Source organism: Sardina pilchardus, chromosome 10, assembly GCF_963854185.1.
Source record: "Sardina pilchardus chromosome 10, fSarPil1.1, whole genome shotgun sequence".
Classification (NCBI taxonomy): Eukaryota; Metazoa; Chordata; class Actinopteri; order Clupeiformes; family Clupeidae; genus Sardina; species Sardina pilchardus.
Genome location: NC_085003.1, coordinates 1,390,088 through 1,408,098, shown reverse-complemented (window position 1 = coordinate 1,408,098; position 18,011 = coordinate 1,390,088). Strand labels below are relative to the sequence as shown.

Below are 18,011 nucleotides of genomic sequence, written 5' to 3'. Positions count from 1 at the left end.
AGCTCTCTGAGAGTAGTTGACACAGGTGTAATCAATTTAACTGGCTAGTCTTAAGAGAGCCAGAGTACTCTTAAAGCCTGAGACAGAGTAAATAATTTAAAAGTTGAATGTAGATAGTCTAATTAATGTTGATAGACAGAGAGTTTAATGGATGTTGATAGACAGATTGTTTAATAGATGTTGATAGACAGTTTAATGGGTGGATGAGTGAATGGTCTGAAGAAGATGAATGGATAGAATGTTGGATGGAATGTGCCTTATATTCTTGTAGAATGGAGAGACAGCTCTCTACTGAGAGTAGTGGATACAGATACAGGTGTAATCAATTTAACTGACTAGTCTTAAGAGAGCCAGCCTGAGACAGAGTAGATTGTTTAAAAGTTCAATGTAGAGCGTCTAATTGATGTTGTTGATAGGCAGACTGTTTAGAATGGGTGGATGAGTGAATGGTTTGAAGAAGATGAATGGATATAAAGTTGGATGGAATTAGGAGGACTTATTTTGATACTGTTGTGCGCAGAGGATACAGGGGAACAGAATATGTAGTCTTCAGAGAGGAGCCTGAGAGAAACTGACAGTTGGTGCCCAGGTGGCTGACCAGCTGGGGTAACATTCTAATTGCTGCCGTGATGTCATAATGAGCAATGTTAAGTCTATGGGGAAATTGTTAATAGTTTTTATCTAATAGTTCAAAAAGTATAAAAGTGACAAAGTTGAAAAGTCATAGCACACCTGTCCTAAGTAAGACCTACGTAACAAAGTTTGAATGAAGTTTCTACGTTAAATGGTTCAAGCTCAATTGCGTGCGTTAGAAGAAGAAGTGGAATAATAAAAAGCCTAGGAAGAACAGTACAGTGCATTTTCATGCACTGTAATAATAAAAAGCCTAGGAAGAACAGTACAGTGCATTTTCATGCACTGTAATAATAAGAAGAATAGGAAGAACAGTACAGTGCATTTTCATGCACTGTAATAATAAGAAGTAGTAGAAGAAGAAGCCTAGGGATAACAGTACAGTGCATTTTCATGCACTGTAATAAGAAGAAGCCTAGGAAGAACAGTACAGTGCATTTTCATGCACTGTAATAAGAAGACTTGGAATAACAGTACAGTGCATTTTCATGCACTGTAATAATAATAATAACTAGAGATGTAATTCCAAGGAAATTACGAGTGCATGAAAATGCAAAAATGATGAGGACTTTTATTTTGAAACAGTTGTGGGCAGAGGAAACAGTTGAACAGGATATGTTGTCTTAAGAGAGCCAGAAAGCCTGAGACAGAGAGTTGCTGCCAGGTGGCTTTGAACACCTGGCTTAAGATTCTAATTGCTTAACGACTTCATTGTGATGTCATAATCCAATGTTAAGTCTATGGGAGAAAAAATGTTTTAAAAAATTCATATAAATTAAACGATAAAGTTTTCAAAGTTGAAAATTACATAGCTGAAGTCACCTAAGTAAGACCTACGCAGCGCAGTTTGAATGAAGTTTCTACGTCGAACGGTTGAAGCTGAATTGAACGCACAAAAAGTGTCTGAAGAAGAATAATAATATCGATAACTAGCTAACTTGCTACTGAGGACTTCTATTTTGAAACATTTGTTGATAGGGTATCCATGGCTGCCACTATCGGGAATAAAGAAGTTACTGTAGTAAAATCATGTTGGTTGCTATGGTTGCTACAGAGTAGTGGATACAGATATTATGGTTGCTACAGAGTAGTGGATACAGATACAGGTGTAATCAATTTAACTGGCTAGTCTTAAGAGAGCCATAGTGTGTGCTTAAAGCCTGAGACAGAGTAGATTGTTTAAAAGTTTAATGTAGATTGTCTAATTGATGTTGATAGGCAGACTGTTTAGAATGGGTGGATGAGTGAATGGTTTGAAGAAGATGAATGGATAGAAAGTTGGATGGAATTAGGAAGACTTATGTTGATACAGGGGAACAGAAAATATAGTCTCAAGAGAGCCAGTGTATGTAGCCTGAGAGAGAGAGAGAGAGCTGCTGCACCTGGACTGGCCACCTGGCGTAACATTCTAATTGCTGCCGTGATGTCATAATGAGCAATGTTAAGTCTATGGGGACATTTTTAATAGTTTTTAATTCATAGTTTAAAAAGTATAAAAGTTACAAAGTTTAAAAATATATTCCACAGGTCTCCTAAGTAAGACCTACGTAGCAAAGTTTGAATCAAGTTTCTACGTTAAACGGTTCAAGCTGAATTGCGAGCGTTAGAAGAAGTAGTGGAATAATAACTAGAAATGCAATTCCAAGGAATTACCAGTGCATGAAAATGCAAAAATAGATAGATAATGTAGATATGGTTACTAAGGTGTAGCTAGGGTAAACATGGTGGTTGCATAGTTTACAGAGAGTTGATAGTGTGAAGGTAGACAGTTTAAAGATGAAACATTCCAGTTCTAACTTAACTAATGATTTCTATTCATGTTAAAATGTTGATTAGCTAACTTAGCTAATGATTTCTAGCAGTTACGCTAAAAATGCTTATTATGCTAGCAATGCTAACTTTACTAACAATGCTAACCAGGTTGATTAGCTAACTTAACCGATGATTTCTAGCAGTTATGCTAAAAATGCTAACTATGCTAACTATGCTAACTAGCTAACTTGCTAGTGAGGACTTTTATTTTGAAACATTTGTTGCTAGGGTATCCATGGTGGCCACTATCAGGAAACAAGAATTTATTGCAGTATAATCATGTTGGTTGCTATGGAAACGGTCATAAACACTTAATTTTAATGGTTGCTATGTTGGTTGCTAGGTACATGGAGGTTTCATGTAGTTGACTGGAGGCATAGTGGATGATAACTGACAGTTGGAATGGTTGAACAGTTCAATAGTTGAGTAGTTTCAATGGTTAAATGATTTAATAGTGTATTATTGCAGTGAGGACCTTTATTTTGAAACAGTTGTGGACAGAGGAAGTAGTGAAACAGGATCTGTAGTCTTAATGAGATTGTATGCTTAAAGCCTGAGACAGAAGGTGCCTCTCATAGCGTTTACGCGTCCTCTCTCGCTCCTCACTGATCTACATAAAGAATGATGGAGCGGCAACAATGGGATAGTCTAGCCCTTCTTCCATCTTTCTTTATGTAGATCATTGAGGATCGAGGAGCGAGGGAGGACATATAAACGCTGCTTGAGAGGGACCCACAGTAAATACTTTAAAAGTTGTATGTAGATAGTCTAATTAATGTTGATAGATAGAATGTTTAATGGATGTTGATAGGCAGATTGTTTTATATTGATTGACAGTTTAATGGGTGGATGAGTGAATGGTCTGAAGAAGATGAATGGATAGAAGGTTGGATGGAATGTGCCTTATATTCTTGTTAAGAGAGACACTGATACAGCTCTCTGAGAGTAGTTGACACAGGTGTAATCAATTTAACTGGCTAGTCTTAAGAGAGCCAGAGTAGGCCTACTCTTAAAGCCTGAGACAGAGTAAATAATTTAAAAGTTGAATGTAGATAGTCTAATTAATGTTGATAGACAGAGAGTTTAATGGATGTTGATAGACAGATTGTTTAATAGATGTTGATAGACAGTTTAATGGGTGGATGAGTGAATGGTCTGAAGAAGATGAATGGATAGAATGTTGGATGGAATGTGCCTTATATTCTTGTAGAATGGAGAGACACAGCTCTCTACTGAGAGTAGTGGATACAGATACAGGTGTAATCAATTTAACTGGCTAGTCTTAAGAGAGCCAGCCTGAGACAGAGTAGATTGTTTAAAAGTTCAATGTAGAGCGTCTAATTGATGTTGTTGATAGGCAGACTGTTTAGAATGGGTGGATGAGTGAATGGTTTGAAGAAGATGAATGGATATAAAGTTGGATGGAATTAGGAGGACTTATTTTGATACTGTTGTGCACAGAGGATACAGGGGAACAGAATATGTAGTCTTCAGAGAGGAGCCTGAGAGAAACTGACAGTTGGTGCCCAGGTGGCTGACCAGCTGGGGTAACATTCTAATTGCTGCCGTGATGTCATAATGAGCAATGTTAAGTCTATGGGGGAAATGGTGATAGTTTTTAACTAATAGTTTAAAAAGTATAAAAGTTACAAAGTTGAAAAATACAAAGCACATATGGCATAAGCAAGACCTACGCAACAAAGTTTGAATGAAGTTTCTACGTTAAACGGTTGAAGCTGAATTGCGAGCGTTAGAAGAAGAAGTTTAATAACTAGAAATGCAATTCCAAGGAATTACCAGTGCATGAAAATGCAAAAATAGATAGATAATGTAGATATGGTTACTAAGGTGTAGCTAGGGTAGACATGGTGGTTGCATAGTTTACAGAGAGTTGATAGTGTGAAGGTAGACAGTTTAAAGATGAAACGTTCCAGTTCTAACTTAACTAATGATTTCTATTCATGTTAAAATGTTGATTAGCTAACTTAGCTAATGATTTCTAGCAGTTACGCTAAAAATGCTTATTATGCTAGCAATGCTAACTTTACTAAAAATGCTAACCAGGTTGATTAGCTAACTTAACCGATGATTCCTAGCAGTAATGCTAAAAATGCTAACTATGCTAACAATGCTAAATTTGCTAACAATGCTAACCAGGTTGATTAGCTTACTTAGTTTATCATTTTTTGCAGTTATGCTAAAAATGCTAACAATGCTAACTATGCTAACCATGCTAACTAGCTAACTTGCTAGTGAGGACTTTTATTTTGAAACATTTGTTGCTAGGGTATCCATGGTGGCCACTATCAGGAAACAAGAAGTTACTGCAGTATAATCATGTTGGTTGCTATGGAAACGGTCATAAACACTTAATTTTAATGGTTGCTATGTTGGTTGCTAGGTACATGGAGGTTTCATGTAGTTGACTGGAGGCATAGTGGATGATAACTGACAGTTGGAATGGTTGAACAGTTCAATAGTTGAGTAGTTTCAGTGGTTAAATGATTTAATAGTGTATTATTGCAGTGAGGACCTTTATTTTGAAACAGTTGTGGACAGAGGAAGTAGTGAAACAGGATCTGTAGTCTTAATGAGATTGTATGCTTAAAGCCTGAGACAGAAGGTGCCTCTCATATATAGCGTTTACGCGTCCTCTCTCGCTCCTCACTGATCTACATAAAGAATGATGGAGCGGCAACAATGGGATAGTCTAGCCCTTCTTCTATCTTTCTTTATGTAGATCATTGAGGATCGAGGAGCGAGGGAGGACATATAAACACTGCTTGAGAGGGACCCACAGTAAATACTTTAAAAGTTGTATATAGTCTAATTAATGTTGATAGACAGAATGTTTAATGGATGTTGATAGGCAGATTGTTTAATAGATATTGATTGACAGTTTAATGGGTGGATGAGTGAATGGTCTGAAGAAGATGAATGGATAGAAGGTTGGATGGAATGTGCCTTATATTCTTGTTAAGAGAGACACTGATACAGCTCTCTGAGAGTAGTTGACACAGGTGTAATCAATTTAACTGGCTAGTCTTAAGAGAGCCAGCGTGTACTCTTAAAGCCTGAGACAGTAAATAATTTAAAAGTTGAATGTAGATAGTCTAATTAATGTTGATAGACAGAGAGTTTAATGGATGTTGATAGACAGATTGTTTAATAGATGTTGATAGACAGTTTAATGGGTGGATGAGTGAATGGTCTGAAGAAGATGAATGGATAGAATGTTGGATGGAATGTGCCTTATATTCTTGTAGAATGGAGAGACACAGCTCTCTACTGAGAGTAGTGGATACAGATACAGGTGTAATCAATTTAACTGGCTAGTCTTAAGAGAGCCAGCCTGAGACAGAGTAGATTGTTTAAAAGTTCAATGTAGAGCGTCTAATTGATGTTGTTGATAGGCAGACTGTTTAGAATGGGTGGATGAGTGAATGGTTTGAAGAAGATGAATGGATATAAAGTTGGATGGAATTAGGAGGACTTATTTTGATACTGTTGTGCGCAGAGGATACAGGGGAACAGAATATGTAGTCTTCAGAGAGGAGCCTGAGAGAAACTGACAGTTGGTGCCCAGGTGGCTGACCAGCTGGGGTAACATTCTAATTGCTGCCGTGATGTCATAATGAGCAATGTTAAGTCTATGGGGGAAATGGTGATAGTTTTTAACTAATAGTTTAAAAAGTATAAAAGTTACAAAGTTGAAAAATACAAAGCACATATGGCATAAGCAAGACCTACGCAACAAAGTTTGAATGAAGTTTCTACGTTAAACGGTTGAAGCTGAATTGCGAGCGTTAGAAGAAGAAGTTTAATAATAACTAGAAATGCAATTCCAAGGAATTACCAGTGCATGAAAATGCAGAAATAGATAGATAATGTAGATATGGTTACTAAGGTGTAGCTAGGGTAAACATGGTGGTTGCATAGTTTACAGAGAGTTGATAGTGTGAAGGTAGACTGTTTAAAGATGAAACATTCCAGTTCTAACTTAACTAATGATTTCTATTCATGTTAAAATGTTGATTAGCTAACTTAGCTAATGATTTCTAGCAGTTACGTTAAAAATGCTAATTATGCTAGCAATGCTAACTTTACTAACAATGCTAACCAGGTTGATTAGCTAACTTAACCAATGATTTCTAGCAGCAATGCTAAAAATGCTAACTATGCTAACAATGCTAACCATGCTAACTAGCTAACTTGCTAGTGAGGACTTTTATTTTGAAACATTTGTTGCTAGGGTATCCATGGTGGCCACTATCAGGAAACAAGAAGTTACTGCAGTATAATCATGTTGGTTGCTATGGAAACGGTCATAAACGCTTAATTTTAATGGTTGCTATGTTGGTTGCTAGGTACATGGAGGTTTCATGTAGTTGACTCGAGGCATAGTGGATGATAACTGACAGTTGGAATGGTTGAACAGTTCAATAGTTGAGTAGTTTCAATGGTTAAATGATTTAATAGTGTATTATTGCAGTGAGGACTTTTATTTTGAAACAGTTGTGGACAGAGTAAACAGTTAACAGGATATGTAGTCTTCTGAGAGACTGTATGCTTAAAGCCAGAGAAACTGACAGTTGGTGCCCAGGTGGCCGGCCACCTGGCCTAAGATTCTAATTGCTGCCGTGATGTCATAATGAGCAATGTTAAGTCTATGGGGGAAATTGTAATAGTTTTTAACTAATAGTTTAAAAAGTATAAAAGTTACAAAGTTGAAAAATACAAAGCAGGCATGGCATAAGCAAGACCTACGCAACAACGTTTGAATGAAGTTTCTACGTTAAACGGTTGAAGCTGAATTGCGTGCGTTAGAAGAAGAATAATAACTAGAAATGCAATTCCAAGGAATTACCAGTGCATGAAATGCAAAAATAGATAGATAATGTAGATATGGTTACCAAGGTGTAGCTAGGGTAAATATGGTGGTTGCATAGTTTACAGAGAGTTGATAGTGTGAAGGTAGACAGTTTAAAGCTGAAACATTTTGATTTGCTGATTTCTATTCATGTTAAAATGTTAACTATGGTAACAATGATAACCAGGTTGATTGGTTAACTTAGCTACTGACTTCATGCAGTAATGGTAAAAAGGTTAACTATGCTAACTATGCTCACAGTGTTAACCAGGTTGATTAGCTAACTTAGCTAATGATTTCTAGCAGTTATGCTAAAAATGCTAACTATGCTAGCAATGCTAACTATGGTAACAATGCTAACTTAAACTAACAATGCTAACCAGGTTGATTAGCTAACTTGACTGATGATTTCTAGCAATAATGCTAAAAATGCTAACAATGCTAAAATTGCTAACAATGCTAACCAGGTTGATTAGCTAACTTAGTTAGATGTTTTTTGCAGTTATGCTAAAAATGCTAACTATGCTAACAATGTTAACTATGCTAACCATGCTAACCAGCTAACTTGCTAGTGAGGACTTTTATTTTGAAACATTTGTTGCTAGGGTATCCATGGTGGCCACTATCAGGAAGCGAGAAGTTACTGCAGCATAATCATGTTGGTTGCTATGGAAACGGTCATAAACGCTTAATTTTAATGGTTGGTATGTTGATTGCTAGGTACATGGAGGTTTCGTGTAGTTGACTGGAGGCATAGTTGATAACTGACAGTTGGAATGGTTGAACAGTTAAATAGTTGAGTAGTTACAATGGTTAAATGATTTAATAGTGTATTATTGCAGTGAGGACCTTTATTTTGAAACAGTTGTGGACAGAGGAAGTAGTGAAACAGAATCTGTAGTCTAAATAAGATTGTATGCTTAAAGCCTGAGACAGAAGGTGCCTCTCATATAGCGTTTACGCGTCCTCTCTCGCTCCTCGATCCTCACTGATCTACATAAAGAATGATGGAGCGGCAACAATGGGATAGTCTAGCCCTTCTTCTATCTTTCTTTATGTAGATCATTGAGGATCGAGGAGCGAGGGAGGACATATAAACGCTGCTTGAGAGGCACCCACAGTAAATACTTTGAAAGTTGTATGTAGATAGTCTAATTAATGTTGATAGACAGAATGTTTAATGGATGTTGATAGGCAGATTGTTTAATAGATATTGATTGACAGTTTAATGGGTGGATGAGTGAATGGTCTGAAGAAGATGAATGGATAGAAGGTTGGATGGAATGTGCCTTATATTCTTGTTAAGAGAGACACTGATACAGCTCTCTGAGAGTAGTTGATACAGGTGTAATCAATTTAACTGGCTAGTCTTAAGAGAGAGTGTGCTTAAAGCCTGAGACAGAGTAAATCATTTAAAAGTTGAATGTAGATAGTCTAATTAATGTTGATAGACAGAGAGTTTAATGGATGTTGATAGGCAGATTGTTTAATAGATGTTGATAGACAGTTTAATGGGTGGATGAGTGAATGGTCTGAAGAAGATGAATGGATAGAAAGTTGGATGGAATGTGCCTTATATTCTTGTAGACTGGAGAGACACAGCTCTCTACTGAGAGTAGTGGATACAGATACAGGTGTAATCAATTTAACTGTCTAGTCTTAAGAGAGCCAGCGTATGTAGCCTGAGAGAGAGAGAGAGCTGCTGCAGGTGGGGCTGGCCACCTGGCATAAGATTCTAATTGCTTAATGATCCGATTGTGATGTCATAGAGGCCAATGTTAAGTCTATGGGGAAATTTGTAATAGTTTTTAATTTATAGTTTAAAAAGTATAAAAGTTACAAAGTTGAAAAATACTTAGCAGCCTTCCCCTATTTAAGACCTACGTTGCGACGTTTGAATGAAGTTTCTAAGTTAAACGGTTCAAGCTGAATAGAAAAAATGAATTTGATCAGCGGAATAATAATAAGAAGAAGAAGCCTTGGAAGAACAGTACAGTGCATTTTCATGCACTGTAATTAGACACTAGAGAATGTAATTCCAAGGAAATTACAAGTGCATGAAAATGCAAAAATGTACAGATAAATCATGTAGATATGGTTACTAAGGTGTTGCTAGGGTAGACATGGTGGTTTCATAGTTTTTGAAAGTTGATAGTGCTAAGATAAACAGTTTAAAATTGAATTTGCTAACCTGATTGCCAGATAAGCTAACTATGCTAACAATGCTAACTATGCTAACGAGGTTGATTAGCTAACTTAGTTGATGATTTCGAGCAGTTAATGCTAAAAATGCTAACTATGCTAACAATGTTAACTATATTAACAATGCTAACCAGGTTGATTAGCTAACTTAACAGATGATTTCTAGCAGTTATGCTAAAAATGCTAACTATGCTAACAATGCTAACTATGTTTACAATGCTAACCAGGTTGATTAGCTAACTTAGTTAATCATTTCTAGCAGTTATGCTAAAAATGCTAATTATGCTAACAATGCTAACTATGCTAACCATGCTAACTAGCTAACTTGCTAGTGAGGACTTTTATTTTGAAACATTTGTTGCTAGGGTAACCATGATGGCCACTATCAGAAATAAAGAAGTTACTGTAGTAAAATCATGTTGGTTGCTATGGAAACGGTCATAAACGCTTAATTTGAATGGTTGCTATGTTGGTTGCTAGGTATGTGGAGGTTTCATGTAGTTGACTGGAGGCATAGGTGATGATAACTGACAGTTGGAATGGTTGAACAGTTCAATAGTTGAGTAGTTTCAATGGTTAAATGATTTAATAGTGTATTATTGCAGTGAGGACTTTTATTTTGAAACAGTTGTGGACAGAGGAAACAGTTAACAGGATATGTAGTCTTCTGAGAGACTGTATGCTTAAAGCCAGAGAAACTGACAGTTGGTGCCCAGGTGGCCGGCCACCTGGCCTAAGATTCTAATTGCTGCCGTGATGTCATAATGAGCAATGTTAAGTCTATGGGGGAAATTGTAATAGTTTTTAACTAATAGTTTAAAAAGTATAAAAGTTACAAAGTTGAAAAATACAAAGCAGGCATGGCATAAGCAAGACCTACGCAACAACGTTTGAATGAAGTTTCTACGTTAAACGGTTGAAGCTGAATTGCGTGCGTTAGAAGAAGAATAATAATAAGAAGAAGAAGAAGAAGACCGAGGAAGAACAGTACAGTGCATTTTCATGCACTGTAATAAGAAGAAGAAGAAGAAGACCGAGGAAGAACAGTACAGTGCATTTTCATGCACTGTAATAATAAGAAGAATAGGAAGAACAGTACAGTGCATTTTCATGCACTGTAATAAGAAGCCTAGGAAGAACAGTACAGTGCATTTTCATGCACTGTAATAAGAAGCCTAGGAAGAACAGTACAGTGCATTTTCATGCACTGTAATAAGAAGAAGACCGAGGAAGAACAGTACAGTGCATTTTCATGCACTGTAATAATAAGAAGAAGACTTGGAATAACAGTACAGTGCATTTTCATGCACTGTAATAATAAGAAGAAGAAGCAGAAGACCGAGGAAGAACAGTACAGTGCATTTTCATGCACTGTAATAATAAGAAGACTTGGAATAACAGTATAGTGCATTTTCATGCACTATAATAATAATAAGAAGAAGACCGAGGAAGAACAGTACAGTGCATTTTCATGCACTGTAATAAGAAAAGGGATAACAGTAGAGTGCATTTTCATGCACTCTAATAAAGACAAATAAGCAGTCCAACAGATTGTCACAAACGATCGGGCAGGCAAATCTCCCCTCTTCCTGCTACTATTACGCGCGTGCGCAGAACAGATCACAGTCCAAGAACTTGTCCTTGATGTCAAGTAGGGCTGAACGATTATGGAAAATAATCTAATTGCGATTTTTCTTGCCAATATTGCGATTGCGATGCGATATGCCATTATTTTTGAAGGTGTTTGTCTTGTGAATTATTCAACAAAAACAAGCAGTAAATCATATAGTATGGGCAATAGGCTATATTAAATTAAAAAGAAACTGTTATTTCCTGGAAGTCATACCTGTTATGATGACAGGTGATGTATGAATTGATGAATTGCATTTTTTTTTTAACTAGCTACTTCAATCACAATAGTATATTTATATTTTGAACTTCCAACCTTGTTGGAAGCCTGGTGTAAACATTAAAACAAAAGTGCAGATTGCAAAAATGTGAAAATATTAATACATCTGTGGCTTATTCCTATGCAGTTTTCAGATCATTCATGTGATATGTTCTGCATACAGAAATTCTTGATATTCATGGCTGCACACTGCACTGACTGTCTGCTATTCTTATTCTAACTCCGTCTCTTTAATTCCGCTGTCTGTCAGCTGTCAGCTGTCTGGTTGAAGCCTCAAAATATTGTAAACAAAGTAGCATAGTTGGCTATCTTATCATAGTCTACTGGTTGGACAGTTCAGTTTCCCCACGTCTGTTTAAGTTTCAAGGTAGGTTAATACTTTTTTCTTCTTCGGACAAGAAGAAAGTCTTGAAGATGGAAAACATCTGTATTGAGATGATCAGTCAATTTGAACGCAAGAGTTTTAAATGTCTGCAGCATGCTAATAATGATGCTAACCGGATGTTACAATAATTTAGCTAATCGTCTTCTATGCGTCATTGCTTTCACGATTGTGAATGTTTTATTTGGATTGAATATGCATGTCGAGGGGCGGGTGTCCATTGAGCGCGCACGACATAGAAAGAGAGAGAGAGAGGGAGGGAGAGCGAGAGAAAGCGGGACAAGGAGAGGGGTTTGAATCTATACCATTTGGTGAATTTGCACGCATTGTCTACAATGAAAACTTGCGAAAGACATTCATGCTCTTACCCGAGCAGCGCAGGTGCACCAGTGCAACCTAGATATTTTTTCAGTGGCACTCTTAAAAATGTTGGTGCCATGGTTCTATCCAGCAGCTTGCCGAGTTCACTCTCTGATGGACTGTTTCAAATATTTGCTACTTTACGATCGCAGCCAAATCGCAGCCTTTGCGGTTAGAAAATTGCACTTCATCATATCGCGATATTATCGCAAATGCAATATATCGTTCAGCCCTAATGTCAAGCCTCGCCTTCCATGTCGCCTTCCCGCGGGCCGGAGCGAGCTGTACTTGAACGATATCCCTGCATCTGTCCGCATGCAGTTTCTCCTACACGAAGGCTATCGCATTGTCTATGTCCGACTGATTTCGCCTCCTACAGTCCAAGTTCACGACACCGCCTCTTCAAGGTCCGGATAGAAATCACAATAGGGCCTAGCCTACTGTAAATCTGTGCTAAGACTGCAGATCTTTGCTAGTTAATTCAATCTCGAAATAAAATGTAATTAAGTTGTCCATTACAGCAGCACCATGTCAGGTGACGAAGTTCCGCGTATGGCAGGAATCGAACCCCGTTCGATTGATTATTAAACGAGAGAGCTAGCGTTGCGCCACTTGACACTGAATACTTGAACGGATAATATCCCAAATTCAAACTTTGTAGCCGCCTTCTACAGATTTTCTGACTTTTTTCTCGAAAATTTCTACTTTTTTTCTCAAAACTTTCGACTTTTTACATTTTCGACTTTTTTCTCGAAAATTTTTACTTTTTTTCTCGAAAATGTTTACTTTTTTTCTCAGAGATATAGAATAAATATTTCACTCCGTGGCCCTATTGCTCTTCCGTACAATTAGACCTAGGCCTACACACCTTTTAAAAATATAATAGGCCTATGAGTAAGTGTAAGTCTTGAAATCAGTATACATTTTTTTTAGCTACTAATAATTATGCAGATTGTAAAATACTAAACATTATCAACAAAATATGTACAGTTATAAGAATTCCAAAATATATGATATTAAAACATATGACTATCATTTTCTGTCTGTGTGTGGAGGGTCGAGCAGAATCTTATGGCCACTGGTGTGAATGATCACACAATGTTCAATATTAGGTTACTGATGATTAAATCACCAAATACACTAAAATAGTTTTAAGAAAAGTATCGAAAAAGTATCGAAATCACAACTCTTGACTTAGTATCCGGATCGAAACAATAATTTTGGTATCGTGACACATGCGGGACAAACTTTTGGTCACCCCCGACAGAATCTCACTCCAAGGTTTTTTGAAAAGTTGGCAGCTCTGTACATATGCGTCTTACATATATGTGAATATACGGGAAAAGATATGGCACATACATGAAAGCGGACAATTTTGCTATATTTTGAAATATATGTTTCATATACTTGCATATGTTTTACATATATGAATTTTGCATACATGGCCACTAATATTATGTAATTTACATATTGACATTACATTTAAGTATGGGAAACCTGTATGGTAGGCTATGGAGCCCAAGTTGACAGGAACACAATACGTTATTGCGAGAGAACACAAAAGTTATTGCGAGGGAACGCAAAGTATTGCGAGGGAACGCAAAAGTGCACTTAAAAAATATTCGCCCACCTGACCCTTCCCGGGCTCGGTAGTTGCACAAAACGAGAGCCAACTCATACACGCACACATTGGCTGTGTCCAGAAGTCAAGCGTGCATGCTGGCAGAGAATGTCTAATAAGGGGAGAAGGACCACTAGCGAAATACTTCCGCATGGTACTGCAACTAGAGGGCGATCGCGAGCAAGTGATGAATTAATGGGTAGCAATGGAGCTGAACCCCCCAGTACCACATTTCTCGTTATATAATTTTTTCTCCTGAAATTGCATTAATGCATGCGATGCAGGATAACTTGACTTGACAATCAGCTGACCAATACAATTTTCAATATGTGTTGTTATTCCTAAAAACCCTTTCAAAGTTTTCATGTCACGTGACACAAGCGAACCACTTTACGGCCATACACCTAAAAGAAGGTTCAGCTTCACGACGGTCGTAATCGGTCGCGATTGTCGCGAGCATCCATGAGCTAAATGCTAGCATGTTACAGGGAAAACGGCCCATCCTATGAAAAGCAGAAAGGACATGAGTGACTTTTTATTTCATTTCCAGTGGAAAACCTATACTCAGGTAGCTACTACGACAATGTACATTAGGAAATGAAGTTGTCAACTGTGAAAAAAACGAGTTCTAGCCGCTTAGCCCCATAGACCACAATTCATGTATCACTTGCTCGGCAACGCCCCTAGCGGAATTTCAACAGATTGCATGAACAATCCGGTACAATGGAGTTAATAGGAAGTGGACCGGCTCTCCCTAAAGGGGCTCTGATGCTGGGCAGTGTGCATTTTCCGGAAGTTACGTCAGAATAGACTGTCCGAAAGTCAAGCGCTCTCACTAGTGGGTACTTCGTTTGGCGTGATTTCCAAGCGTGCATCGATGCATCTTTTTTGGCCTCAGATATCCCATAATCCATTGCGCAGCGCAGGTCAAGCTCCACACGTCATGCAAATCGTCAACACACCCCCCTCCCCGAGTCAGGTGACGCCAACTAGTTAGTGCTGTCCAAATGTAGGTAGGGACGCACACTGAGGAGCAAGCTAACTAATACGCTACTGGGAAGAAGGTACTACCCAGCGTGCACGCTTGACTTCTGGACACAGCCATTATGTCACACACACACACACACACACACACACACACACACACACACACAAACATATGAATGCAGAATAATAATAAAATACATAAATAAAACCTCAGGCTCATGGGCATGGGACAGCTGACATTCTGTGCAAACGTCCATTCCATTTTTGACACAGCATGCATTAGTTTAGTAAAGGCTGTCGATACAGACGCACAAATCCTCATCACACTTATAGTTAGTTAACAATACCTGAGCCTCACGTTTTCCAGACGGCGCGTCTTGTATTTCTGTCATGAAAACACAAGGTATCTTTTGCTGGACTGTCCCACGGCGCCGCATATTGTTAGCCCGTAATTTACGAATTCGCTGTGTTTAAAAAGGGGAAAAAAGCCTGCACGTTCAATCTAATAATGGTGCATCACCACACTCGGATGGCCCATTTAATCGCCAAAATAAAAGTTTCCCTCTACGTTCAATGTTGATGCTCACAAATGAATAGAGTAGCTGATCGAGAAAACGTTGAATGCTAAAAAAAACATGATATCGAGATCCAGCTTGAGACCATCGCAGAGATGTGACGCTCGAAACTGACGTCTAGACCATGGTCTAGACTTAAAAGAAGACAGCCATGTCTTCTTCTTCTTCTTCTTCTGTGGGTTTTATTGGCAGTTTGCAGGCTTGGTGCATTACCGCCATCTACAGGACTGAGGTGTGATCATACTAGGCTTTAAGCAGAGACACTTAGGCCGCGTTCAGACTGCAGACGAATCTGATTCAAATCTGATTCCTTTTCATATCCGATTTTTAGAGCTGACTGTTCACACAGGGGTCATCCCTATGTTCCCCGGGTCCTATGTTCCCCAGGTCCTATGTTCCCCGCTCGGGGAACATAGGACCCTTTTTCAGAAAAAGGGTCCTATGTTCCCCATTTTTCCCCAAAAGGGTCCTATGTTCCCCGGTTGCAATACATACAGGGGATCATAGGACCCTTTCTCTGAAAAAGGGTCCTATGTTCCCCAGGTCTCCCGGGGAACATAGGACCCTTTTTTTGAAAAAGGGTTCTATGTTCCCCGCTGTGAGAAACTCACCCACTGCATCCCTCTTTGATTGTAAAATGTTTTGTGAGTGGTAGGTGAAAGACTCTCCTGTGAGGCAGAGTAAGTGAGTATTAGATAGATAGATAGATAGATAGATACTTTATTGATCCCCAAGGGGAAATTAAATTCAATTAGGCTAATACTTTAACTGTGCATTGTTTGTGCTATTTTTGTTGGTAAAATTATCATGACAGCCCTACAGCGCAGGTTTAGTCAGATTTTTTTTTTTTTTTTTTCCATGCGCAATTGTCAGTCAAGGATTCCCGGGACCGGGGTGCACGAAACTTGTTGGACCAACTTTTTTTGTATGTTGGTCTTAAAGGACCATATCAACCCATCCCATAACCACTCATTTCATGTATAGAGCCACCTAGTTAAAAATGAAAAAGCAAAATTGAGGCATTGTAATTGCAGGTATCTTTGGATGTATGCCAAGTTTTGTGTAATTGAGGGACCATACAATAAATTAATATGTGTACATTTAGCGACTGTACACTATGCACACGCACGCATAAACACATAAAGATACATGCACACACATGCAGGCACACACACACACACACACACACACACACACACACACACACACACACACACACACACACACACACACATACATGTACATGTATACAGTGGGGAGAATAAGTATTTGACCCCATGCTAAAGTTGACTAAAAAGAGGTATATGAAATACCCTTTTCAAAATGTATCTTAATGCCTTAATTAAACAAATGAGTACAAATCCAACCTTTGAGGACATACATTTTCTTTGTGAATGAAGAATGTATCATAAATAGATAAATAAATGTTTTCCTTAAAACACAGGGGCATAAGTATTTGACTCCTATATTAAATTCCCATAGAAGCAGGAAGATTTTACATATGTTTTAATTTTTAAAGGCCAGTTATTTCATGGATCAAGTTTCCCTTTGCCTTTGGAATCAAAATAGCCCCACATCACCACATAACTCATTGAGCTTAATGCAAATCAAACAGGCTAATAGGCCTAGGCTAACTGAAAAAAAAACACCATGCCAATCTCTAGGTATGGTGAAGGGTATGTGGTGATGTGGGGCTATTTTGATTCCAAAGGCAAAGTAAAACTTATCAGGATGCATAGTATCCTGGAAATAATTGGCCTTTAAAAATAAAAACATATCAAAAATTTTTCTGCTTCTATGGGAATTTAACATAGGAGTCACTATGCCCCCTGTGTTTCAAGGAAAACATTTATTTATTTACGATATATTCTTCATTCTACCCTCCTTACGGGGGTCCAGTTGAGTTGGCGACGGATCAAAATGAAAAACAATGGTTCCATGCTATGCTTGTGGGTCTACATGCGCACCAAGTTTCATGCACCCCGGTCTTTCAGTGGCCCGGGACTTCTTGACGGAAAATTGCGCATGTGAAAACCCCCCCCAAATCTGACTAAACCTGACCTACCCACCGCTTCGCTGTGTGGCGGTCATAATAATAGACTGGGAAACATAGGACCTTTTTTTAAAAAAAGGGTCCTATGTTCCCCCCTTTGTATGGGACCGGGGAACATAGGACCTTTTTTTAAAAAAAGGGTCCTATGTTCCCCCAGTCTCCTGGGGAACATAGGACCTTTTTTTTGAAAAAGGGTTCTATGTTCCCCAGTCCCATACTAAGAGGGGAACATAGGACCCTTTTTGGGAACAGTGGGGAACATAGGACCCTTTTTTTAAAAAAGGGTCCTATGTTCCCCGGTCCCATACAAAGTGGGGAACATAGGACCCGGGGAACATAGGACCCGGGGAACATAGGTACGCTCCCGTTCACACATGCCTTTAGCAGTAAAGTGTCCAAATCGGATATGGCTCTGTTCAGACTGGGTCACATTAGTAACAGATCTGACAGGTTGCTGTAGCAACGAAAACAAACATTTCGGCCATCAGGAGGAAATACGTGTGATTGAACAGTCAACTAGGAGTGTTCATTGATGCATACGTGTGCGCATTTGCGCGACAGAAACCGAAACTAATCAGTGGCAAGCTCCGCTTCAAACTGTTGGAAG

At 38.4% G+C, this 18,011-nt stretch overlaps 1 protein-coding gene across 1 annotated transcript in view; it reads right to left on the bottom strand.

Moving 5' to 3' along the window:
• rlig1 (RNA 5'-phosphate and 3'-OH ligase 1) overlaps nt 1-15,492 on the bottom strand; it is a 100,321-nt gene extending 84,829 nt beyond the window's left edge. Inside the window, exons 1-2 of the mRNA XM_062548265.1 lie at nt 15,364-15,492; nt 15,124-15,240 (exon numbers count right to left, since the gene is read on the bottom strand). Of these exons, the coding sequence (XP_062404249.1) occupies nt 15,124-15,213 (90 nt within the window). The 5' untranslated portion in view covers nt 15,214-15,240; nt 15,364-15,492. The remainder of the gene's footprint in view (nt 1-15,123; nt 15,241-15,363) is intronic.
• Nucleotides 15,493-18,011: the final 2,519 nt, after the last annotated feature.